The sequence below is a fragment of the Pyrgilauda ruficollis genome, unplaced genomic scaffold (genome assembly GCF_017590135.1).
Source record: "Pyrgilauda ruficollis isolate IOZ18807 unplaced genomic scaffold, ASM1759013v1 scaffold23, whole genome shotgun sequence".
Classification (NCBI taxonomy): Eukaryota; Metazoa; Chordata; class Aves; order Passeriformes; family Passeridae; genus Pyrgilauda; species Pyrgilauda ruficollis.
In genome coordinates, this window is record NW_024522539.1 from 6,217,024 (window position 1) to 6,242,396 (window position 25,373).

A 25,373-nucleotide genomic window follows, 5' to 3' on the forward strand; every position below is an offset into this window, starting at 1 on the left:
AAAAAAAAATATAAGTCAGTTTATGCCTCTGTATAATTTTTGCTACTTCAGCATAAATACTCAACATCCTTCCACCATCCTTTCATGTTTTCCATGTTTATCTTACGGAGCTGCACGGAAAAACTGCAACTTTACTGGAGGAAAGTGCCCCAGTGTTGGCTGTGAGGAGTCCCTGTGGCAAACATTGATCCTGAGGAAAGCAGGAAAGCAGGGAGGATTCCCACAGCCAGGACATTTTTGGCTGTGTTTGAATTCCGGGGGCTTGCAAAGGCTGAGGAGGGCTCTGCTGCACAGCCAGAATTCAAATGTTGCTGTCAGCATGTGGAGCCTGACCTGAATCTGCAATGAACCCAAGGCTGTCCAAGAGCACTCTGCAGTGGCCCATAAGAAAGGTTTTTATGGCTCAAAAAAGGTTTTTATGGTGCCTGCTGCAGATGCAGCCTGTGGATCACCCTCTCCCTGCCTAGGCTGGGGGAGCTGGGTCTGTGCAGGGACACATCTGCAATTCCAGCTGGCAGACACCCAGCCCTGCCTCAGAGCTGCTGCCCTGCACGGCTTGCACAGGCTCCTCTCCTGCCTCCTCCAGGTAATGGGAATTAATCTACCCTCCAAGACTGATTTTTCTCCACAGGAACAGAAACAAAATACCTCAAAAAAACTATGGGTTTTGGAAGAGCCTTTGCCTCATACGTTACAGATTCAGCTGTAGCCCTTGGCAGTGTACAGTCAGAGTCCTCCTTGCCTTTAATATTTGGTGGCCTTGGGTGACTTGCACAGCATTGGCACCATAATCCCCACCTTTTGATAAACATTCCAGGCCCCTTTGACAGCAATCTCTGCTGGGACATTAGTAAAGAAATATAACTCGATTCTTTCTGAATGGGATTGGAGGTTTATGGACAGGGCCCAGTGTAAGTGGAGCAGCTTCCATTGCTGTCACACATGATAAATCCAGCTGTGTGAGAGACATAGAACACAGTCACACTGCTGCACTATCATAAGAGCATCCTTTAAAAGGATGTGTTTTCACACAAAATATATTATTGAAAGATAATTAATGAGAAGAATCAATAGAGAAGAAAAACCATTAGTATGAAATCCAGTGAATGTGGTAAAATGAAAATAATATTAAATTTGGGTTTGCTAATGCTTCTAAATGAGTCCTGTGTACAGAGACATTACTGTTACCTGCCAGTATTTTTATTAAATTAAAAGTAAAAGATTGATTATGCATATAATTTGAATTGCTCTAAAAAGCTAAACTGGATTAGGGTTCTGATTATTGTATTTCATGTGATAAGTTTACAAAATTTTGTGTGTGGGTTCAGATAAGGGCACATACCATTCACATATAGTTTAACTGGCTCTCATGGTTGTGCTATGGTTCTGCTGCATATTTTTGATTCCTTCTCAGTCAAAATCCAGGAAAATGTGGAAGCTGTACATGAAGCCATATAATTTTGTGATCTCTGTGCAGCAAGTAGCAGGCTGAAGGCAGTGCAGAAATGTTGGATGCTTTATCAAAGGCAAGAAGTGAATTTTCAAGGTTTCTCTGTTCAGTCTGCCCACAGGAAAGAGAGTGCTGCAGCTCTTAGGTACACACTGGGGATCTTGACTTAAGATAGAGGCTTGAGGTGGTCTCAGATTTAAAGTGAAGTTTTTTGCTTTGTTCTAGTTTTCTCTGCCTCAGTTTTTTCATCTGAAAAATGGACCTCATGGAACTGGAGGAGGCCAGTGATAGCTGTGGTCAGAATACACTGAAAAATGATAAATGTATAAATGAAAGATATGTATGGTTAAGTAGTTTGCAAGAGATTTAGGAAAGTAGTTTAAACCAAATATGTATCTGTATATACATATATCTGTATATGATGCCAGATATCAAGCATGTTTAGGAAAGAACATTGTTCAGTCACTTTCAAATCAAATATTCCCATACATTGATGTGAAGCCTAAAAGAACAGAACTACAATTCCTCTGAATTACTTGGGCAAACTGATGGTTACTGGAAAGTGAAATTAGCTGTTTAGTTTTCACTACAGAACTGAATGAAATTCAAGGGTAAATGCCACTGGCAATATGTGGGAACTCCTTCTGCAGGATTCCTTACAGCTCAGGTGTTTAAGAAAACTGTCATAAAAGAAAGAACGAACATTCTAATTTTGCTTGGTCTCCTCTAGGTGGATCAAATGGTGTTTTGGCACATGTTGTGTTTGGTGTAGCAGCACTGAAGTTCAGACACACACAGACATAACTCACAGGCCCGTGTGTGTATCCAATGGTCCAGTCTATTCATTAGCACTAGGTGTGCTTTACGTAGCTGTTATCTTTTTTATGGCATATAAAAATAACACATTTAGCCCTCTGTAATGTCTAAGTAATTGTTGCCTCTTCACTGATGGAATATTTGATACTTCAGGCGTGTTTATAGACTTTGCTGAGAAATATGATTTTGAGGGTAAGAAAATCACTCAGGGCTAAAATGTAATATTTACTGGTTTTATTATTACTTTTTATTGTGATTCTTTAAGCCAACTGTATGCAATACATTGTTTGGACCTGGAAGAGAATATTTTGGTTTGTTTCACAACGCAAGTTAGTTAAATGCTGAGCTTTATTTTCACATTATTATGTGTGATGTTCCAAGAGAAAACGGATTTCCTTTCTCTGCTCTATACCAGCTTCAGACAAAATTCCTCCTGTGGCTCAATCCCTTGTCAGACCCTGGATTTATGGTGGTAGGAGATATAATAGAGCTAAAGAGAGGAGAATAGGGGTGTCAGTTACTGAGCTGTGACTCTTGGCAGCTCAACAAGAAGGTGTGGGTTGGTTGAAGCAGCTTCAGACCAAAACTGACTTCAGCATTTCACCCAAACTATTTGGTGTACAAATGTTTGATTTTGAGTGAGATGTGTCAAGTCTACAGAAATTTTGCATTTTAGTCTTTGGAATGAAACAAATGTTAGAATCTGAGGGTGGGCTCAATAGGATGGACTCAATGCACCAGTTGGAGCTCTCAGTATCTATGGCTAAATTTGATTACGTACACATTGAAACACGTCTCTCTGCATGTGTGTGTATGATATCAACACATGCACATGTGTGCAATTCATCTTCTCACAGACTCTTCCCAAAATCCTGGATAAAGTGGCCCCTGCATTTGTCATGAACAGCTGCAGCTTCCTGGTGGAGAAGTCCCGAGCGTCGACGGCCCGTGTGGTGGTGTGGAAGGAAATGGGGGTGCTGAGGAGCTACACCATGGAAAGCACCTACTGCAGCTGCAGCCACGGGCTCTACAGAGTGAGTACACCTTTCACACAGCCTTCTGCCACCCTCCCTAATGCACATCTCATGAGCTTGGATGGAGGAGATGGCCATTGCTGAGCACTCTCCAGACCCATGTAGCTAGAATTTCTTTTCGGGGGAATCTTGTTCTTTTACCCCTCATTCTTTTACCTTCCATGCCAAGAAAGTAGAGTCTCTCTCTGAGGTTTCATTCAGCAGGGAAATAAAAGGAAATGCCAGTCTGCAGCCAAAAGCACTGAGCTGAGGAAAGGAGTGTTTTGGGGATGATATAGGGACTTATCATTACAAGGGCTTTCACAGTCCTGTAAAAAAAGTTCTGGCAGGTCATATGGACATTTTTGAGTCTAATTCTCAGTTAATTAACTGGAATACTTGTTGGTACAGGTTCACTGCCTGAGCATTCACCTAAATGGCTAAATTTCAGAGCCTCCATGAAAATCCTGCATTTGGAGTTGCCTGCTCCTCACAGGCAGAGGAAGCCAGTCTAAGGCCACTTTTGACAGATGTCAATGAATCCAAGCTATGCCTGAGACTGTGACCTAGACAGACCAGAATTCCACATCAAATGAGGCTGGTAGGAAGGGCTGTACTTGTACCAAATGCATCAGGCATTAGTCTGGGAGATGTCCTGGCAGCTTTTAAGCATATAGGATAAAGTTGGGTAATTGTATTTGAGTGATCACAATCCTCTATTCATTCAAATGATTTTTTTTTTTTTGCTTTTTCTTATTCCAAACCTGTTGCTTTCATTTGAAAGGCTTCTACATACCACCTCATTTCTTCCACTAGGGAGCAATCCTTATCTGTACAACATTAATAAGCAGTTAAGGATCCTGAAAGACCCTTAAGGAAAGAGCCATTATTACAAATAACAATTAATTAATAAGACATTCAAATTATTATCTTTGTAAGCTCTATACTAATCCTTTTACCTCTCTGTAGAACGTAGCAGGAAGTATTCAGCTGCTGTTTTAACTATGCTCTACTATACACACATCAATTCCAGGAGAGGAAAGGCAGAATTAAAAAACAGCAGACAGTTAAAATCAAGAGAGTGCGATGCCCAGGGCAATTATAACTAACACTCCCTACTCCTGAGAAGTGCTAATGGCTTTTTAATAGGCACCACAGGTCAAGACAGTGGGTTTGAATCTTTTTAGACAGTGGGGGAAATCTACTTTGACTGAAATCAATGACAAAGCTCCAAATGATCTCTGTAGAGGAGGATTTCACTGATTTCTTAGATAACCACAGTAAGATCTAAAATCAGTGACACATCAGATTTTGTCAATATCTAGTGACTTGTTCTCCATCACCATCTGTGAGGCCTTTAACCAAATTTGCTTCGTGTGTGTCATTAGATGCTTAAAATAACAGGAAGAAAAATCTCTTAAAATGTATGGAATTATTTTTGCGTTCCTTCTGGTCCTCTTTGTTGACACTGATCAGGGCCACAACCAGCCACTGAGGACAAGAGCAAGTTCACATATGAGGGCTGTGGCTGCTGAGAGAATCCAATCCTCCCATGGCTCTCAAGGAAGTCTGAAAGCTGTAAAGCAGTTCTGAAATTTCCATTACGAATGCCTTGAAAAGCTGAATCTTAATTGGAACACTGGGTTGTGTTTATGAGGTCGCATATTCTTGTCTGGTTTTTTGAGGGTTTTAGGGGTTTTTTGTTGTTGTTTAGGGTTCTGATTTGTCTTAAAGATGGAGGATCCATCAATATTTCCATTATGAATAATTCCTTCACCATTCCTCTATCATAAGGACAATACAAACACTTATTGCAGCTTCTATAATTCAGGCAGATTTAAAGTATTTCCACTATTTTTTCCTAATGCACTGAGTACCCAACTTGTTAGTATCAAAATAGAATATAATTTCTTTTGTTGATTATACTGGAGCTGCATATAAATACATACAGTATTTCTTCCAGAAAATGGATACTTATAAGCTATTTCATCTTCTTTTTAGTGGTCTTTAGAGTTGGTCCTATTTACTTGCTCTAACAAGTGGATTAGTAAGAGTGTGGAATTGACAGACTGAACTGAAGATTTTGTTGCATAAATACCATTTAATCCTCAGCTTCCATCTGTCAAGCCAAAGCTACTTCATAAGTATCTTGGAGCCCTAAAATCATTCTTGTAAACTGTAAATTAATTACATAAGAGGTCATGTTTTTCTAGTGGCTTCAACACGAGGTTCTCACTCTTGGACCCTGAAGCTGGATGTGTGTCTAAGCAGTAGAATGATACCAATTCTCAGGCAGATGTCAACATCCTATACTTAAAGCTTTCTGACATTTGGTTTGGAAGATTTGTTTAACTGTGGATCACTGAGTTAGTTTTTCAATGGCATATGTCTGATCTCCCTGTAGGGATATATCCCGAATTTCCCCTGGACAAGCACACCCTTATGTTTTGTTGCTTTTACACCTTGAAGTATAAACAGCAGCTAGGATTTAAAACATCTTGTTAAATGCAGCAGAGGCTCCCAAGTCCAGCATCATTCAGTGATCAGTGGTTCAGACTTCTATTAGAGAGAACCAGACCTGGTCTGTAGGGTTTTTTCAACTTTCAAGCTTGCTTTTTTTTTTTTTTTTTTCTTTTCAATTCAAGAAATGAATTCATTTAAGCAGCTGCTGTGCTGACTGTGAGCACAGGTACAGCACTTGGAGCTGCACAGAGGCAGCTGATGGGGAATGTCCAAAGGATTTAGGAAGAAGAAGAAAGCTGTAGAGAGGCTACAAGAGGTTAAAATATTAATTGCATAAGGCTGGTGGGTGTACCTCATCTCACTACAGGTAGAGGAAGGACTGAGGTAAACCAAAACTTAGTTTTCCTGATAAAAAAGCTGTAAGAGTTTTTCCCCTGGAATGTGTGTCCCTTCTCTAGGACTGAAATTTTAAAATACTTTAGTGACAGAAAGGCAGGAATTGTGTTCTATTGATATGTAAATGAGAAACAATAGTGACCCCAGCTTCCTTTAAAAGTCATTTGATTTCAAATGGAGAGGAGGGTGGAAATGAAAGGAGAAAAGAGATGGTTTGTCTGACGAATCTCCCTGTCTGTGTGATCAATGGAAATGCAATAAGCCAACTACCCTTAAGGAGCTGAAACATAAAACTAAAGAAACTATTGATCTTATCTAAGGTTTTGTTCAACCTAGGAACAAGAAAAGAAGGTGGTAAAATATCCAAACTCTTTTTTCATCTTGTCTGGATTGCCCAAATCAATCTTGGAGGAGCCCTATCTCCATTTGAAAGTTGCTAAAAACAAAGTAACAAAGTTTCACGGGGAATTTTGCCTCCTGTTTCTGCCTGTTTGCAACCCGGTGGTCAAACCAGAAAATATTAATAATAGAATGATTAACCCCTTATCATTTCTTTGCTCATGTGATGACTGTCTGCACTGGTCCCTTGTTGGAGGTTTTACCCCTCCAGCTTAACTTGATTTCAATTGCTGCCTCCATTTTATGGGATACAGAGTCCCCTTCTCATCTTTGCTTCTGAAAAGTCTGAATGCAAGGCTGTGCTGTGAGGAGCTCTGAGTGCAGCTACAGCCATGACCCAGGAAGATTTACTGTTCTGTCATATCACACTCTTTCACCATTCCTCCTGATTCCTCGTTACCTCATCTGCTAATTAGGGCCCTGCTATAGCATATTCCACTGTGCTGTTCCATTCATGACTGCATCCATCATCCTCCAAGTTAATACCTTTAGTGCCAGGGTGTACAGCTGAGTTCCAAGCCATATGTCTTGGTAACACAGCTAATCTAAAAAATCGAGTTTCATGCTCTTTGTGTACATGTTATGTTGGAAAAGTGGTTTCCTTGGCATGGTGTGCCTGATGGAGGAGTTGGAGTACTAATGGAAATAGATTTTAGCTTTTTGCTTCAAATGGGTTATAAACAACAAGGAGTAACAAATGAGTTTTAATATTATTGCAGGTATCTTGACAGTATCCTGTGGAGGAGATTTTACTGTTGGTGTGGGGGCCTCTTTGGAGAAAGCTTTTGGGAGAGCTGAGAAATAAGATCTTTTATTTTTTTTTTTCCTGTCCATTTTAATTCTTCCGAGTCAGAGGAATTGAATAACCCAAATTTTCTCACAGGACTTGATTAGAGGAAAAAGCCATCCCTTTGCAGAGACACTGGAACTGGAGGCCTCAGTACTGAGCAGTGTGGTCATAAGTTCATAAGACTCTCTTGATAATAATTCAAAAAATCTTTGCTGGACAGAAGTGGTCAGAGTTAGTCTAATTAGAAGATTTAATATTATCCATTCCCTTTAGCCTGACCAGCATGGGCTGACATATTAAAATGAGTGATGAATGAAGGATTTTCCATGGAAGATTGGCTGAACTAAAGGAATGTACCAAGATGAAAGCCTCCCCTTTTTCTCATCCTTCAGAAAAGGCCTGCTCTGGTTTGATCTCTTTCTGCAGAGATGAGCCAAATTGTTACCCGTGTATGATTGACCACCGAATTGCAGCACTATTTTTTCATAATTATCAGTATGCAATTAAATATTTTCTTTATCTCCCTTAATTTGAAGACTGCTTACCAAATTTCTGTGAGGAATTTTTTACGTATGTTTTATTCATAGGCAGTTTATTACAGTTAATAGTCAGAAATTGAGTTGTTTTGATGGAGTTTGCAGGTCACGTGGTGCTGCTCCTGTTCTCCAGTAAGATGTATATTGTTGCTGTAATTGGAAGTCTGGTGCAGAAACTTGCAAATAATTTTAATTTGGCCTGTTGCCAGTATTCAGCCACAAACAAAAATGATTTCAGCAATATTCTTGCCATAAAGAATGTTTGATAAGTAGTTGTAGACAGAAAAAATAAAGAAATTGGATATATTCTGTGCTTTCTGGTGTACATTTCTTGAAAATGATTACATCATCTTTGCAAGTCTTACAGACTCTTTGCCATTTCTGATTTCTTTTGTGCCCCAGAGCTTATACTTTTCCTGAGTATGAGTAAGTCTCAAAAGCATTCAAAAGCTTCTTTTAAAAAAAAAAATCATCTCTAAAACGTGTATTTTTTAGCTGACCCTCAGTGCTCTAGAGATCTCATTCTAAAGCAGATGCTGAGAACAAGAAAGAATAATTTTTCTTTCTGATAGGTCTGCTTCCAGTTCTGGTCCAAAGTGGCTCAAATTGGGAGCAGCTGTAACAGCAAGAAAAGTATAGAAAGAAATAGTTATCTAATATTAATCTAAGGACTGATGTTTCAAATTAAGGGTGTAGTTTTTTCCCATTTCTTAAGTTGTTACCCAAGGCAAAAGTTTGTATCCTATTTCCTTTATTTTCCTGCCTCTGTTATTTCCGCCCACCCCTTGCGCTAATTGATTGGCAATTCATTTTGTAAGATGTCCTAATTGTACCTTTTAGGCTTGTGGGCCTCACTTCATGGAGCTTTTTAGGGACTAATGGTATTTACGAAGTGGGGGAAGAAGAGAGAAGGGGTTTCTGAGAAAACAAATCAGGAGATGGTAGGTGTTTGTCCTTCTTGTAGACACTTAAATCTACAAGGTTCTTATATGAAATTCTTACCTGAACTGCAGGAGTATTTCCCCTTGTTAAGTGCTTTTTATTGGTTTGTTTGTTTTATTATTTGACAGGATGCTAACTAAGAAATCACATCTTAACTGCACTCAGACCTGTTTGAAGGTGCGTTGATTTTAGCTCTCTGATTGTTTGGAAAAGCGAATTACAGAACATTGTAGGGATTCTTTGGGCTTTATATCTACATGAAAACCAGAGTTTCCCTGTAGGACTACCCCAGCAGATCTCATCTTTCTTGATGGGGAATAAGACAGTTATATTAAGACAGGTGTGACCAATACTACATGAGGTGTAAATACCATCTCTCTTTCCAAAAGTCATGGATGTTTTTGCCATCTGCTAATTTTTGTTGAGGTTGCTCAATGTTGGCTTATGGGAGGGCTATTTATATGCATTTAAATTAGTCTGTAAAGTTTGCAACAAGGTAATGCTGGTCTCTATACTCTGTTTTCCCATTTCCTTATCCATTCCAGAGTCAGTTTAACCCTGGCTGTTTTGAAAAAGATGAGTCACTGAGTAGGGTCATTTTTCTTATCATCACATCTGAAGAAGGCTTATTTCTGTCTGTTTTCTGTGGGGTTTTTTGGGAGTGTTTGTTTGTTTGTGGTAGGTTTTTTTTTGTTTTGGTTTTGTTTTTTCCTACGGGGAATTGGTTTGGGGATTTCCAACCCTATATAGGGTGAAAACTCATTTTCTGGCATTAGTGTAACTGTATTAAAGTTTTTGCTGAGAACACTCAGCCCTTCTTTCCACATTTGCCAAACATTGGTGCTTTGTGAATGACTCTGGGAAAGCCCAGGGCCCTTAGTCCAGCAGGCAGAGTTTGCTGCTGTACAAACAAACAAATGTTTTCCTTCCATGACTGAATGATTCGTTAACTCTTTCAAGAAGTCACTACAGGGGAGGCTGCCTGCTCTGGTCCATCTGCTGAGGTGTCCCATAGATGCTGCCTTGAAAGACATTTTGGAAAAAGTCCTTCCCAGCACCTGCTGCAGTGGGTTTCAGCTGCTGCTCAAGCCATCTGCTTTGCTATTCCTGGGCTGCAAGAGCTGAGTGTTGAGGGATGGAGAATGTTCCATTGTGCCTGAACTCACACTGCTACTCGAAACAGGGGAGAAAGGCTCTGGAGAAGAAAAACACAGAACTTTCATTAGCCTCCCTGTCCCCAAAGCACCCAGGAAGAACTAAAACCCAATGAAAGAATTGTCAGGGGCACTGGAAAAACAGTATTTTATTCCTTCTCATTATTGCTGAGCACCCAAGGAAAGAGATATTGGAATTAATTTAGTTTTGCATGTATGAAACAAGATGGTCACTGGTGATAACTGGATCATGAACGAAGATGCTAAATTAATTTCTCACATCTTATTTTGATAATTGTTTCTCCTGAGATGTTGAGCCAGCTGTATCCCTGATTTGCTATGACCTTCAGAAGATGTCCCATGCCATATGGTTAAATTACAGCACAATAAAATATGACAACAGAGTGAGATCATAATAGATTTGACTCTGCAAAGCTGGGAGGTATCCAGCCCTGTTGAGATTCAGTGGACATGGCTGGCATGTAGAATAGAAAAGCAGAGCTGTCATGTACCTCTTTTTTGGCCCACCCTTTTCCACTGTCATGCACTTGTATTCGCTCTGCTGTTTACCCCTTCTGCTTGGGACTCACCCTTGGAGAGCTTATTCCAACAAATCCTGGAAATCTCCTGCATTCCCTTCACTGGCTTATGATATTAGCAATGTTACTGGTGTGTCCTGGCTGGTAGTTGGTTTTTTGTTAAAACTAGGGGCAGACATAGCAAGCTCCGTGGGGCTGGGGGGCTGGGGAGTGGAAAACAGGCATCTTCTTGAATAATGTTTTTCTTGAATGTTGATCTTTAGATTTTTTTTTTCCCCCCCAGTGTGTTGTAAACAACTGATGTTTCTAGTTTGTTTATGGGATTTTTTCCCCCTCAGTTGCTTTTGCACTTCCCCAGATACTAGGTTTCAGGCCAGTCTTCCCAGATTCCAAAGCTGTAGTCCAGAAAGGAGTTGATAGGTACTGACAGGGGCTATCAAACTGTTTCTTTACAAAGTGGATGAGCAACAAGACTGCACAGAATCAGAAGTACAAGTGTCCTGTCATATCCATCTTCCAGAATCTGAGAGAACAGGACTTGATGGAAGAATCCCAGGTTTTGACATTACCAATCTGGGCAGCCCAGGCACTTGAAGTAAAAAAAAAAAAAGCTATTTTCTATTTCACTTGGGGTTGCATGGAGAAGAAATTGCATTTTGTGAGGGAACAGGACATGAATCAATGGCTCACCTCCATATTTTCACCCTGCTGACAAGTGACTGCTATTGTGTCCCCATTTGAAAATGAACAAAACCAGTGTACTCATGTGGAGACGTAAAAACAACAAATGCTGTCACCTTGTGATTGAGGGAGTAGTTTGGCCACGTGCTGTAAGGAGGAACAAGCTCTCCTAGTATTAAAATCAGTGCTGTCATGCTCAGAAGTCAAACAGTCTTTTGTAGTGCCGGAAGGCTGAAAAATGCCTAGCAATTTATGGTCAGGCTAATCTCTGAATTGTGTTTATTCAGTTTATGGGCATAGCTGAGGACCTGGATTGACTTCAGATGTTACAGCCTTAACTACATTCAAAATTACTATAGCAAACAGAAAAAGTATGAAAATAAAGCAAACTCAATGTTTAAAGATTATTTTTCATTTTCTATTTAAAATATTATTCTGACAAATCAGACAACTGCAGTCACACACGTACATGTGATTTTTCTGGATGAAATGTTACTGTTTTATTTGGAGTCCACTAAGAAATCAGGAGTGGCATGACCTTGAATGTCCATGGGATCTCAGTCTTCTAAAGACAAACCTCTTGGGAAGGATAAAGAATACAAAAGTAACATTCCTAATGAAAACTAACTGCAGCATTTCAGTGGTGCCCCTTTAAAAGCCCAAATATCATTGCACATCATCCTTTCAAGTTTTCTGGGGAATTACAGCAGCTAGCTTTTTGATTTCTGATGTCTCTTTTGCTTGTTAATCTGGCCCCGTGTGGATTTATTGTACAAATCTATTTGGCAGCTGAAAATTGCCCTTTGATGAAGCTCCTAGTCTAATCATGAACTCCTCAGGCATGGAAAATAAGAATGGGTAGGTGGAAAAGCACAGGCTAAAAGAGCCATGTTTGCCTTTGACTATGCGTGGAATTTTAGAAGCATCTAAAGTTCAAAGTTTTAGATTACAGGATTTTCTGTAAAGATGAATTTCTCTCCTCTTAAGATCATAACATTTGCCATGCTGGATCAGATCACTGGTCCACATAATCAGGTATCCTGCCTCATGCAGACGCTGTTTCCTCACAGCTCTGAAGAAAACAAAACCTGCCTGTAAGGCAACTGATACAATTGCACTAAGACACAGAAAGGAAATAATCCTACCAGCCTGACCTGCCTCTCCTCTGCTTCATACACTACAACATGAGCCCTGATTATCATCTTCAAAACTTGGAATAATGAGCTACAGTCTCTGTGAATAATTATGTGACTTTCTCATTCTTTTTTGTAATCTTTTATCAGACAGGGCTTCCTGCAGCGGTGCATTCTACCAGTTGATGCCCATAATATGTATATGCCATCTGTTATTAAGCATAAACTATATTTTGAAATGTAATCTTCCTTTGGCTGGTTTCTGTATCCTTGTAAAATGTTCTTCCCACAGCTGCAGTAGTTCCCAGTTTGCTTGTATGTCAGCTCCATATCCACACTCACTGCCATCCTTGTGCCTCTGTTATCTACAGTGTTATCCAGGTCCCCTGCTCTGGTCTCCCCTAAAATCCGACTGGATGCTCTGTTCATTCTCTTCAGTCTCCAAATCTGCAGATACATCCTGGTTCCACCCAGCTCTTGTCTGTTTGGTTCATTTCCTTCTTTTGTTTCCAATTCAGATTTATTTATTTTTCAGGTGTGCTGAACTCTTTTACTAATTGTTACCTTTTCTCTATTTTTCTTCTACCACAAAAACAGTTTCCAGTTGCCCAGTGGAGCAGATCTGATTATTTTTCTTCATTGATAGTACTATATTCCTTCCTTACTGACTGAGCGCTGATATATTTTTTTTGCTTAAATCAGAACATGTGCCTTTGCCTGGTACTTTAAACACCATAAATAATACCTGTGTGGCTGCAAACTGTGCAGGGTGATGGGCTGGTCCTTGAGTAAGAGTCAGGTCTGCCAGCTAGAGAAGGTGGGTACTGCATGAATCCACATCCGGAAATTCTGCTCCTACTGCAGCTCCTTGGGTATGACAACAGGGTCCTGTGCAGCACAGCTCCACAACCTCCCTGCCTTTCTGTAATTCTACCTCAAGTCTCGACTGAAGACTTCAAAAATATTCCAGTCATAGCAAGAGCAAAGGGAGCTCTGTGCTCCTGCCCTCCTCTGCCATGTCCAGGTGTAGCCTGTCCTGTAGCAGGGAAGGCTGCAGTTGCTGGGAAAGGTATCAAGCACTGAAAAAAAAAAAATTAATAATGAATTCATGAAGCTTTGATGCTTAGATGAGTTCTTCTGGTTTGACCTCTTGTACACGATAAGCCTTTGGGCTTCACCCAGGCGGCTTTGTACAAAGCCCGTTAACTTGTGTTTGTGTAAACAGAAAAATATCCAGGCTGGATTTGAGAATATCACAGGATTGGAAATCTATCTGGTCCCTTGGCATTTTCTAGGTGTCAGTAACTGTTAAATATGATTGCCTTATTCTCATTTGAATTCATCTGCCTGATGTTTTAGCTGCATTTGTGCTGTTTTTCTCTGATAGTTTAGAGAGACGTTTAGTAACTTAGAGTTTGTTCTCTTGAAGGTACTTACACAATGCAACCTAAGCGACCTTTCAGTCTTTTTTGATAATTAATTAAACATGCTTAATTCTTTAATAGTTTGTCTATATCAGAACATGCAGGAAAGTGCCTCTGAATTAGCTAAAGGTGCAAGTGGAAATTCTTGTGCTAAACCACATTAAGCTCCATGTCAACACTCTGAAGCAGAATTAAGGTGGCCTTAATTAAATTTGGCTTAACTCATTTCTAAAGTAAATTAAGCCAAACTAAATTGTAAACACTTTAGTTTTGAATACCAGAGCAGAAATGTGTTCTTCTGTGTGTGATAAACTTCTAAAGTGGTGGTATGCTTATGCCAGATGAATTCTGAGACAGAAGTTGATAAGCCTAGCAGGAGAGTTTGGGATGGAATTTGAAGGTTTATGGCTTATCTTTAGGTAAGATCCTGCATTGCATACTGCATATGGATGATGAAATAAAACCCCAAAAACCTGCTGTGATCTGCCTTGGATGTGTTATATTCTAATTTTTGTCTAAGGAATACATGTGCTGCCAGATGGTGGGAGATCTACAAGTGAAGATATGTGGTCTAGAAAGAGACATTTTGGCACAGCATGCAATGTGCAGAGATGCAGATATTGGGGACAATTCAGAAATCATTTGCATACTTGTCATGAGCAGGGAAGGCTCAGAACTGACGAGGCTGAAGATAGTATAAATAATAATAATAATTTAAAAAAGTTGGTTACTGACAGCAAGAGAAGAAAGAGAATTTAGAGATGCTCAATGCTGATGATGTGTGATAGGGAAGAGTCTCTATAGAGAATTGGAGGGATATCTCTGAATGTCTTTTGCTGCAAAACAAACAACCACTGGGATATTTTCAACCAAGCAATTGTCATAAATGAGCCTCACTTAGCAAGAGTGGACAGAGGAGTAAACACAAGCACAACGTGACACTGCATTGTCTGTCTAGACCAGAAGTGTGAGATGCAAAGGCATGCTTGGATGATGCATTTTGGGAGCAGGTGGCAAATAAATACATGGAGTTCTGTATAATAGGATTCTTCAGGGCTTTTGGTGAAAAGGAAAGACAAAAATCTTGGTGATTTTACCAGAGAGTTTTTTAGAGGGGTAAATCAAGGGAGGAATTAAAGATGATTATTGGTTGCATAAAATGATCTGAAGCATACAACCTTTTTTGGAGAAGTGAGCCATGTTCCAGTGCTCAGGGAGATCACATGGATGAGGGTCTCTGGCACTCTGGAGGAAGAGAATTAACCATTCAAGAAGTGGTAGCCCTATGAAAACAAAAGCAGTTGAAATTCAAACACCTTGTCATAAATAAACTGAACCAGTGCAGGAAAAACTGCAGATGCAATAATTTCTCAAATGTCTGCACACTATGCTAAAGAATAATGAGCAAGACTAATTGAAAGATCATCTCTGTTGATAAGCTGTAATTTAACTGGATGCGCTGGAACCTGCTAGGATAATTTTGGAAATTCTTGAATTTAAACACCTCCAGCTACTGGTCTGTTCCCTGCTTGGGGAGGACAGAAAAGGCAGTAGCATGTCTGGCTGGGATGAGGGGAGTGGCAGTGTGCTGCATCTTCATTTACTGATAATTCAGCTCTACATACTGCAGGTAGGATGGCAAAGGCTGGGAAATTATCCTCCTAGGAACACTGGATTAAACCAGAAAATGGGATAAGCTACCTCAGAAGCACTTGTATTCCATGCAGAAAAAGTAAATGTGTAGCCATGGGTTTCAGTTTGGGTGAGATCTAGTTGAGATTTCGCGTGGCAGCAGTAAATACTATTAAAGATTCCAAACATTACAGATGACTAATTTGTAACACAAAAGATGTAGTATTCACTGCACTTCTATTTTGGACTACTTTGTAACGGGAAATGATGAATTAATCTTTGTTGTGGGAGTTTGTGGTTACCTAGACACCAGTGATCATGACCCAATTACATTTAATGTGGGCAGGGGACAGTGTTCCTATTAACACATTTTCTTGTATATTTTTTTTCTTAATAAGGGTGATTTTTCAGAGCTGAAGATGTATTACAGTTAAAGCAGACCACAAGAGGAAAAAAAAATTGAAGTATTGTAAATACAAATTTAATCCTTTTCTAAAAAAGGATCGTAACATATCCAAAAAGGCACAATTCTCTATATCAAGAATTAAGGATATGTTCAGTAAAAAATCATGCTGGTTGAGTAGCAAAAACAAAGTAGTAATTAATGGAGAGGACTCATAATACTGGTGAAAAATCTACATGATTTATTATAGTCAGACAGATTTGTGTTATTTCAGTGTCAATTTCTTGTTTGTTAGCACTAATTTACTAGTATTTCTGAATATAATGAGTAAACAACAGTAGAGGTCATTTTCCTAAACGTGGCTCATGAAAATAATCTTGTGAAGAAAAATAGCATGGATTTATTGTCCCTGAACAAAGAAAATAGGGAAAATGGACATGTGCCATCGTAGTGTTGGAAATGGATATAAGAAGATAAAAAGCAAAAATTCATGGCAGTCAGTCCTTAGAACAGTATTTGAGACCACCACCAGAAAATAAGTTCTGTAACACTACTATAGAAATTATTGCATGGATGAGATTTTTAAACAGATGCCTTTAATAAAGTAGTGCCTATCATTTGTTAGAGGCATTTCTTTTTTCACCTTTTGCTGCGTTAATCTCTTCAAAGATTACGGTTCTTGTCTGGGTGTTTTCAATAATGGTGATACTAAATGCTGATTATCTTTGCACTTATAATTTCTTCCTCTGGGATTTATTAGGTCACTGGACTGAGAGCAAAAGGAACAAACTGTTTATTTTCACGACCTTTTCTACCTGCCATGGATTGGCATCTATAAGACAGTTATTCAGTTTGTTACTTCTGACCCAGAAATAGGAAACTTTCTACTCTGTTGATTGTATACTTAGTCCTAGTATGACATTTTTGTTTTAGGGACTGGATTTAAAGAGAGCAAATTCTTACTAGGCTGGTGCTAGGACTTGCACCTCTGAAGATGCTTTGCCTTATTTTCCATTGTTGTCATCATCACCACAGTTAACACTTTCTCAGCACCTTTTGCCACAGAAGATAAAAATATTGATATGTACTTGGGGAAAGTAGGTGTTGTCTTTGAAATCTTCTGATATTTCAAGCCAATGTTCCCATTTTGCACTAGGGTGAAAACACAGCCTTTTAAAATAACTTGCAAAAATTGAAAACAGCTGATCACACAGCAGGTCACTACCCTCTTTTGGCTGAAGAAAACTCAGATTCCAGTCTGTCTGCTTCAAAGCAAGGATTTCGATTGCTAGAAGGTCTTTTGTTGAACCTGTCCCTGCTTCTCATGTAAGAGTTGTAATATTTTGTGTAAATAATGAGATGTCCCTTGTGCCTGAAAGAGACTTAATTGCACAACCCAGGAGCAATGGTACTCACCTAAAATAGAACAGCCCCTATCCCTCGTAGAGAAGGAGGGAGCTCAGCTTGCAAGGATATTTTTCTTGTGGGGTCTGATCAAAAACATCCCCCAAGAGCTGAGCAGCTCTTCCTGAGAAAGGTCACCTGTATCCTGTCATACTCTCACAAAGAAGTTTTTTCTTGGACAAAGCATCTTTCTCAAAACTTTTCTCACCAAATCTCTTTCTATTTCCCACCTCCTCTTAGCTTTATGAATAAAGCAGAAAGTTTTCTTTGGGGGTGCTGGAAGTAATGACTGAATTCCACAATGAAATTGAATCAGAGATTCATACAAAGCAAAAATGAAAAAGATGTTTTATAATGAGTTTGAGGAAGATACTGTAAATGATTTTGGGAGAGGAATACAGCTATGTACTATCAGGGCTAAAAAAGGCCTAGAATTTCTGTCCAGTTTACAGTAGCTTAGTCCTGCTGGAGATCACTTATTTGATAAAATATAATTTAGAACAGATATATAGATTTTCTTTTGCCACAGGATCCATGAGGCAGTTTGCATTTGCTCATAGGTATTTTTTCTTTTTTAAGTAGTCATTTGTTTAAAAGATACTGCTCAGCACATTGTGCAGAGACTTGCACTGGTTTGGAGGGGAAGCTGGTTGTTGATAAAATGATTTTATCTTGCAAGATAATTGAAAGTCAAGTGAGATTATTTGGTTTGAATTGCTATCTCTGCATGAAAACAATGCAGTATGAATATAGCATTTCTGATGGTGTTTACTATAGCCCTCTTTTGTTTTTGGTTTTTTTTTAACATTATATTCTACTTCCAGTTCTATTTCTGCCGCCTTTCTCATATTTTTCTTTCTAGCCTAGAGGAGGAATAGGCTTGGATCTGTTGTGTGAGTTAGGGAGAAGGGCTGCACAACCCTGATGGCCCAGAGCATGTATGCCTGGCTGGCTGGCCGTGATGGGAGGAAGGGAGACAACCCTGGAACACAGCACAAACAAACAAGCTGGAGTTATTTGGTGACTCCTTCACAACCTTCAGCTCTCCTGCACCAGGTGAATTGGCTCCTGAAGTCAACCCTGTGGCCTGTGCCACCAGACAGAACCATTGCACCAAAGATGAAAGCTGTGAGTGTGCAGTAGGCAGCTGGACACCAATTTTCTAATGACCTTTTAAGAGCAGCCCTTCTGTCTCTTCCAGTGAGGGTGAATGAAATAAATGGGATCTGAAAGTGGAGCTCAGGCTGGCTTGGAAAGAGCGACAGAAAGGTCACTTCTCTGATCAAGCTAGTATGTTCAGTGATTGGAAGGACTTCCAGGGGCCAGAGCATTGAAGATTTTTCTGGGTCAGCCCTGCTAACCTCCACATACTTGAATTACTTGAATTTCTTATCTGATTGATCAGCTCTAGGTAAATGTGTTGCACAGGCTGGGTACCTGCAACAAGCCACCAAAACTGCTTCTGTGGTTCACACATTTACTTCTCACCAAATCCATTGATTTTGGAAACTGAAGTACGATTTGTACTGGGGCCTGGTATTAAATGTCAGCTTTGAAAATAGGCCTGTCAGGACTAATGCAAAAATCACTCTTGTGGTTAATTTAACGAGATACATCAGCAGACATTGTACATTTATTAAACAACCATAATTATATTTATATTAATGCCAGTCTCTGCCCAGGAGAGATTCAGGCCTGGCATAATAGGATTTGTTTGTAATGCAGAATTGAGATCTCTGAATATAGATGATGCCAAACTCAGGGCTATGTTGTGGGCTGACCTTGACTAGCTCTGGGAAGTTTGGATGCTGGTTCTGCAGGTGAGGCTGTGAGCTGTGGCAGAGGTACATGCTTAGAGCTCACATCAGATTCTGGGAATACTGACAGATTTTTGGTTATTCTAATGCTGCAAAGTTGGTTGAAATCCATTGGTAGAGGTATTGACTGGTTACAGGTGCACTGCATTTGCGTGTCCATTCTCTTTAAAAGGTCAGCAAAGCATCCTGACATTTCTAAGCGTGGCCTGCTGTTCATGAAGTGTGTTTAGTTTCATGCCGTCTCCTCTGTAGGATATGGCATCGAGTCATTTTGGTATGATATTGATCCTGTAGCACATTTTTATGTGGGTAAGATCATTGCTTAGGGTTTGGAAACAGATGAGTGGGATTCTTTCTGAATTTTCCTATGTACAGTTATGTTATTTCTGGGAAATGACCTGTGGTTATTGCCCTGTTCTGTTCTGCATTGATGTCCTGGGAATAAAGCAGGAGATTTCTGGGACAGTGGCAGCTCTGCTCAGTTGGTTGCAGGAGGCAAGAACAACCTCAACTGGATTCAGCAGTGTCTTCCTGCTTTTTATGCTGACACAGTGCCCACCTCCCCTGCTCTGCATACTGATCTCCTGCATCTTTACTCTGCTTGTCTGTCACTGCAAACAGGGGAGAACTAACTTGACAGTGGTGGATTGAAGGGCTGTAAATGGTTATTGATTCCCAGACCTCTTGCATTCCTAGAGGTGGGTGTCAGGAAGGGTGTGTGCCTGGGGACAGAGCATGCAGGTGTGTAGGGATTGCAGCATGGGTGAGTGACAGGATGTACATGATTATGAGTTTTCCCATGGATTTGTTTATTCTGGCTGTGTGCAAATGAGAGATTGTGCTTGGAAGAAGGTGTGCACAAGGCTGTGTATGCATGTGTGAATGTACATTTGTCTCTGCTTATAGGCAGAACATGAAACTCAGGTAATTTGTATCAGCACTGCCTGAGTCTGACACAAAGATTGAACTTGATCTTTGAGTCTCCCCAACCTAAATGATTTTATTGTTCTACTGCATGATTGCAGGTATCTTGTGTGGATATGTGGAATGCATGTAGATGTTCCCTGTGGGTCTATACCAGGAAAGGTGCAACTAAAATGATGATGAACTCTGTGTCATTCTGCTGCCAGGTGTCACTGTCACAGTTATACCATGCAGGTAGGGTGGGAAGAAGGCAGAGGTGCACAACCTCAGCCTTCCTGTTAAATCTTGCCTGCCATAGCACATATGGAGTAGCCTGTGAAAGGGAAAGGAAGCTCAGTTCTAAAGAAAGACTGAAAAGAAGATGCACACAGCAGTGACTGAGTTCGGATTTCATTAGCTTCTGATATCTGCTCACAGGGAAAAAAATCACATTTCCTTGGTGACCTTTTAATAAATGCAAAGCTGGGGGGAATTTGTCTCTCAGTTCCCTTCCATTTGTAACTAATTGGAGCGGAGGTGTGCAGAGCACAGGGCTGCAGCAGAGCTCTGAAGGACAGAATGCTCACAACACTGCCATTGGTGCATTTCTTGCTTGCCTGTGGGAGCCCACAGGACAGCAAAGGAGATGAATGCCCTGTAAGGTTCTGTCCCATCCCTTCCTCCACCCAGGATGGGAGCAGAAGGATGGGGCAGCCTCCTCACACTGAGCATTCCTGTTCAGACACCTTTATTGATGTGGGGGGCTGTGGAAAGCAAACCAGCACAGGCAGTGCCTGTCACAGTGCTGCTTTGAGCTGTTACCTGCTGCTTGTAGGGCCAGGGAGAACAGCTTATGCCTTGTAATGTTTCCTCCTTAGTGCTCGTGTGCTGTTTATTAAAAGGTGGAAAGGAACTTCCATATCTTCTTAACTCTGCTTACCTTTCTTTAGGGTCTTCTACAGCTTTTTAGGTGTGTCTTTCTCAGCACAAACATTTTGGGATTTAAAGTTGGGTGGATGGATTTAGTGGCAGAGGAGTACAGGGCAAAGCAAGACCATTTCAGCTGGAGATGGAGATGTGGAGTCAGAGCCTTTTGAAGTGCCCTCAGCCTGCTGATAGAGAGATGCTCAGCATCCCACAGATGTGTAAATGGTGACTGGTTCATGCTCTTGATCCTAATTACAAGGCTAGACCTTGCTATCAGGGAATTGAGAGAACAGTTTAGTGAATGTACTCAGTGCTGTCAACTGGTGGAGCATGAATGGGACCTTTTGTGAGTCCATTGCTAGAAAGGAGAAATCTTATCAGGATTTCTCATATATTTTTGGAAAAATCTTTTGTTATATTCTCTGGGAAAGAAAAAACTTGAGTAGATTTATGAATTCACGTGGAAAGGTTCTTAAAAGAGGCACAGCCTGAAGAGGAATCAAATTATTGTGGTACAGATTTGGCTTATTATCTTCTCATATAGCCCAAGAATGAGAAGCATGTGGCTCTTCTCCGTGTGTTTGGAATACATAAGTACAGTCCAGATGGCATTTAAGGTCAGGCTGGCTTTGCTGGAGATCCTGACTGGTTGAAATAAGAGAATATAAAATTCTGAAGAGAGGTTTATTTCATGAAGACTGAATAACATATATTTCAAGCCCCAAGGTGCTTCATTAAATATCCTCTCTTTCCAGTCAGCTCCACTGATTTCATTTGAGAGTGTACAGCTATGATAAACTGAATTAAATGTGAGCTCTCATAATTTCTCACCCAGAATCTAAACCTTAAAGAGATTCCAAAAAGGCAGAATCAGTAATTGAAGGCCTTCTCCTTTAAGACAGCCAGAATGCTCCCAAGACAACCAGGAATGTTTTACCCATATTTCTGTGTCAATACTACTGAGGCTTGGCATAATCCCAAAATACATCTCATTCAGGTATATGTTCTTGAATTTAAAAGGAAAAGAGAAAAAAAAAAGAAGAAAAATATAAAACTGTAAGATTTTTTCCCTCCATTGCCCATAGCACATTTTTTTGTACAGTAGCACAAAAATATTTGTTATGTATACAGAACTCAGTCTCTCTATATAGGGATTGTAGAGAATTTGTTTTCCACTTGAAGGAAAAATCAGTAGTAGGGTACATGGAGAGAATAATTCCATGTGTAACCCATGCAATGAGCTGATGATTTTTGTGTGAGTGGGTGATTAGTCCCTGTGAATGGCTGTGCCTGCAGCAAACCTGGTACAAGGACACTCAGGGACTGAATAAAGACTTTGTCTTCACTGATTGCACGTTATCCTAAGTGGGTTTTGGATGCACAGCAAGGTTAGTGGCACCAGACACAGCACAAGTTTATGATTATACATGATATAAGCTGTATCATCCATTGCTTGCTGACAAATGCACTGTCTCCACACCCAGACAAAGAAGTGAAAAAGAACAGGTTATGTTTTTCCTAAATCATTTGCCAATCATTTTTGATTTTCATTAGGAGTCTGGAAGAGTCTGGGTAATTGTACTGCTCAGTGTGGCTTTGTGGGAAAGGGCTTAATTTTTATGTTTCTTTTTAGTGAATTTTATTTTATTGTTTCTTGGCTCATTGATGAATAAATCCTAGTTACACTGAAGCAAATGCCTGGGAAATAGAAAAACAAGTCTGTGTTACTCCTTTGTATGTATTGGGGGTGACAGGTACTGCTGAGTGTAATTAATTCACTTGTAAAGGACCGAGATCTGCATTATCGTGTTTTCCCATTTTAACACTAATTAACAGAAATTATTAGCACGGTGTTAATAAATGAGTGAAGACTGTGTGCATGATTTACAAGAGAAATAGATATGAATCTCTGTGTGCTTCTATTTAGCTCCTGCCTGTGTTTTCCTGACTCACAAGAGGTGAGTGTTTGTACTGGTGGAGTGTTTGTGTGCAGGAAATATTTTTGAGGGCAAACTCGTCTTTGCTGCAGACTGTGACTGAATGTGGGCACATACATGAGTGAACTGGTTCAAAACACTTTCTGTCACACCTCCAAGTGTGCAAATGTGCACTGGTGTGTCTGTACATGGTGAACAAGTTATTTAATTGTGTAGTTATGATGAATAGGCGTGTTTGTTATGGTACCTGTGCCTCAGAGTGGTGTCCTTGAACATTGGTGATTGTCAGTCTGAGACAGAACTTTCCATATTTGCCCTTTTCTCTCATTCAACCTCACAGATGTGTCCTCTATTAGTAGCAGTTAATAAAGCCTTTTGGTTTTCTCTTGTTTTGGGGTTTGGTGTTGGGGTTTTTTCCAGTGAAATTGTGCATAAAGAGCTTGGCAGAAAGTGGTATTTTCTTGAAAACCATGTCTAGCGCTTTTTCCCCCACTGTCAGCCAATTACTTCCTTTAGTGTCTGAATATAAGACTTGCCAATAAAAGTCCCAGAATAGCTTCTCTCACTATTGCTAATGTTTGCCAACAATAGCTAGGGAAGAGGAAAGGAAATCTATTTTTGTAGCTGGGTTCTAACATGAGGTAACCCCGCAGGCTTTAATGAAAATTAATTCGTCACCTAAAGTTGAAGGCTTACTTGTACTGGGAAATTTTTTGACCAAATTCAAATATGACAGTGGAGAAGTGACAGGTGTTGGCTCCTTATGGACAAGAAGGTGCCAGACAAGTGAGTGCAGTGTAATGCAGTGAAGTTTAGCCGTGGTTTGGGACGTTGTAACCTCTGAATGGAGGAACATGGAACAAAGCTGAGTATGTGCCAGTCTAGGCTCCATCCACACCAGAGATCTTCTTGTCTGAGCTTTCTGCAGCAACAGGACTGAATGTGAAGGACTGTAGAGCTGAAGTGGGACAGGCAGGTTCTGCTCAGCTAGGGGTGGACAGACATGTTGAGGGAACAATTTTTCTTGTCCAAGCTACAGCTTCTGCACTATTGCTCATTTGGAGTTGAGGGAATTTGGGGCCTCTACTGAGAAGAGTTAAGTGCAGTGCAAGCAATGGGAGAAATTGAGTCAATTCCAGATGTCTCTCCTTGCCATCCAAGCCTGCAGCAGGGCAGACCTGTGAAGGATGGGCAGATTTAACCCAGAGCCCAGGTTACTGAGCAGGTCCGTGGTGGTGAAGCAGAACCAGGTCAAGGCAGGAAGGCAAACCAGTGAATCAGGATCAGGCCTAGTGGTGGTGCCTGGGGTCAGCCTAGGAATCACTGGTGGATCTGCAGTGACAAGGAGGGCCCCAAGTGAAGCCAGGAACTCAGTCTGGACTGATGCAGCCTGTGGGCAGGATCGATGGGCTGATGTGCCTGCTGCTTTTGCTTGGGAGGCAAAACAAATCCCAGCTCCCAGTCACTGTAATAACATCTATTCTGATAGCAGCAGGCTATCAACCTTCCAATGTTGCATCAATCCTTGAGCGTCACCACTCTCTGCTCAACTCATGTGGCTTTTTGGTCCCCTGATTTCCTCTGGAAATCTCTGACAGTTTATTGTCTTGAGCCGTGACAGATTCCACCCCTGTCCATCCCTGCTGTATGGGACAGCACCAGCTTTTTATCCTACCTCGTTTCCTGCCATCCAGCTGCACTTGTGGGCTCTGGAGATCCTTTGTCAGAGTGGCAGGAGCTCAGGGGATGGGCAGGTCACCTGCCTGAGGGAACGACTTGGTCTCAGTGGAAAGGGGAGAAGCGGGATGTGACTGAAGACCTGCCTGCTGTCCTGGTCTCAGTAGCATCTGTCATTTTGTCCAAGCTTCATGTATTCCTGGCTTTTTATTACAGAATATAAATGATACAAGTTCTTTTTAACCAGAGTCTTTCCTGTGGTTTTGTGGTGGGTTTTTTTTTTTGAAACCTAATCTTTATTTCTTGTTAGTCTCTGATTTTTTTTAATAAAGTATGACAGAATTCCAGATTAATACCTTCAAAGAGCTTTGTTCCTATCCATGAGAGGTGAAGTGTGAGAGGTAAAGAGAATTGTGGGCTCTCTCCCTAGCTCTGCCAATGCCCTTGATGAGGTGCCTTTGACTAAGTTACTCCTCCTCTGATTCAGCATCCCTGCTTGAAGCTCACAGTGCTGCTCTCCTACGTCCCAGAGGGTATCCTGCAATTAATTGAGGGATGTATCTAAATGGCTTTAGCATGCAGGCTGGAAGTCACCAGGGACAAAGCTCTTACCAGGGCAGGAATAAAGGTCAGGCCCTTGCTGACATCGTTGTCTCAATTAATTAATACACTAATCTCTATAACTCCTCTTCAGCAAATATAATTTGGCCTCAACCCTTATTTTGTTCATTTTTCTGTGACTTAGCTTTGAGAGAACTAATGAAGAGACCTTGATGGAAAAACCCTGCTTTTCACCATATACCTTCCCCTTGACCACCCCTATAACTTGTTGCCTTTTGCTCCTGTTTGTCTGAGGACTTTGCAGGAAAGTCCCCTGGCCTGATAAATGGCTTTTCATTGCATAGCAAAAGAGACTTAGCCCTCAGTTCAGGCTTTG

General features: G+C 40.6%; 1 protein-coding gene across 1 annotated transcript in view; it reads left to right on the top strand.

The window, feature by feature from the left end:
- The window catches only part of AGBL1 (AGBL carboxypeptidase 1), a 266,761-nt gene that overhangs the window by 143,317 nt on the left and 98,071 nt on the right, over window positions 1-25,373 (top strand). Inside the window, exon 21 of the mRNA XM_041469320.1 lies at window positions 3,124-3,300. Coding sequence (XP_041325254.1) covers window positions 3,124-3,300 — 177 coding nt within the window. The remainder of the gene's footprint in view (window positions 1-3,123; window positions 3,301-25,373) is intronic.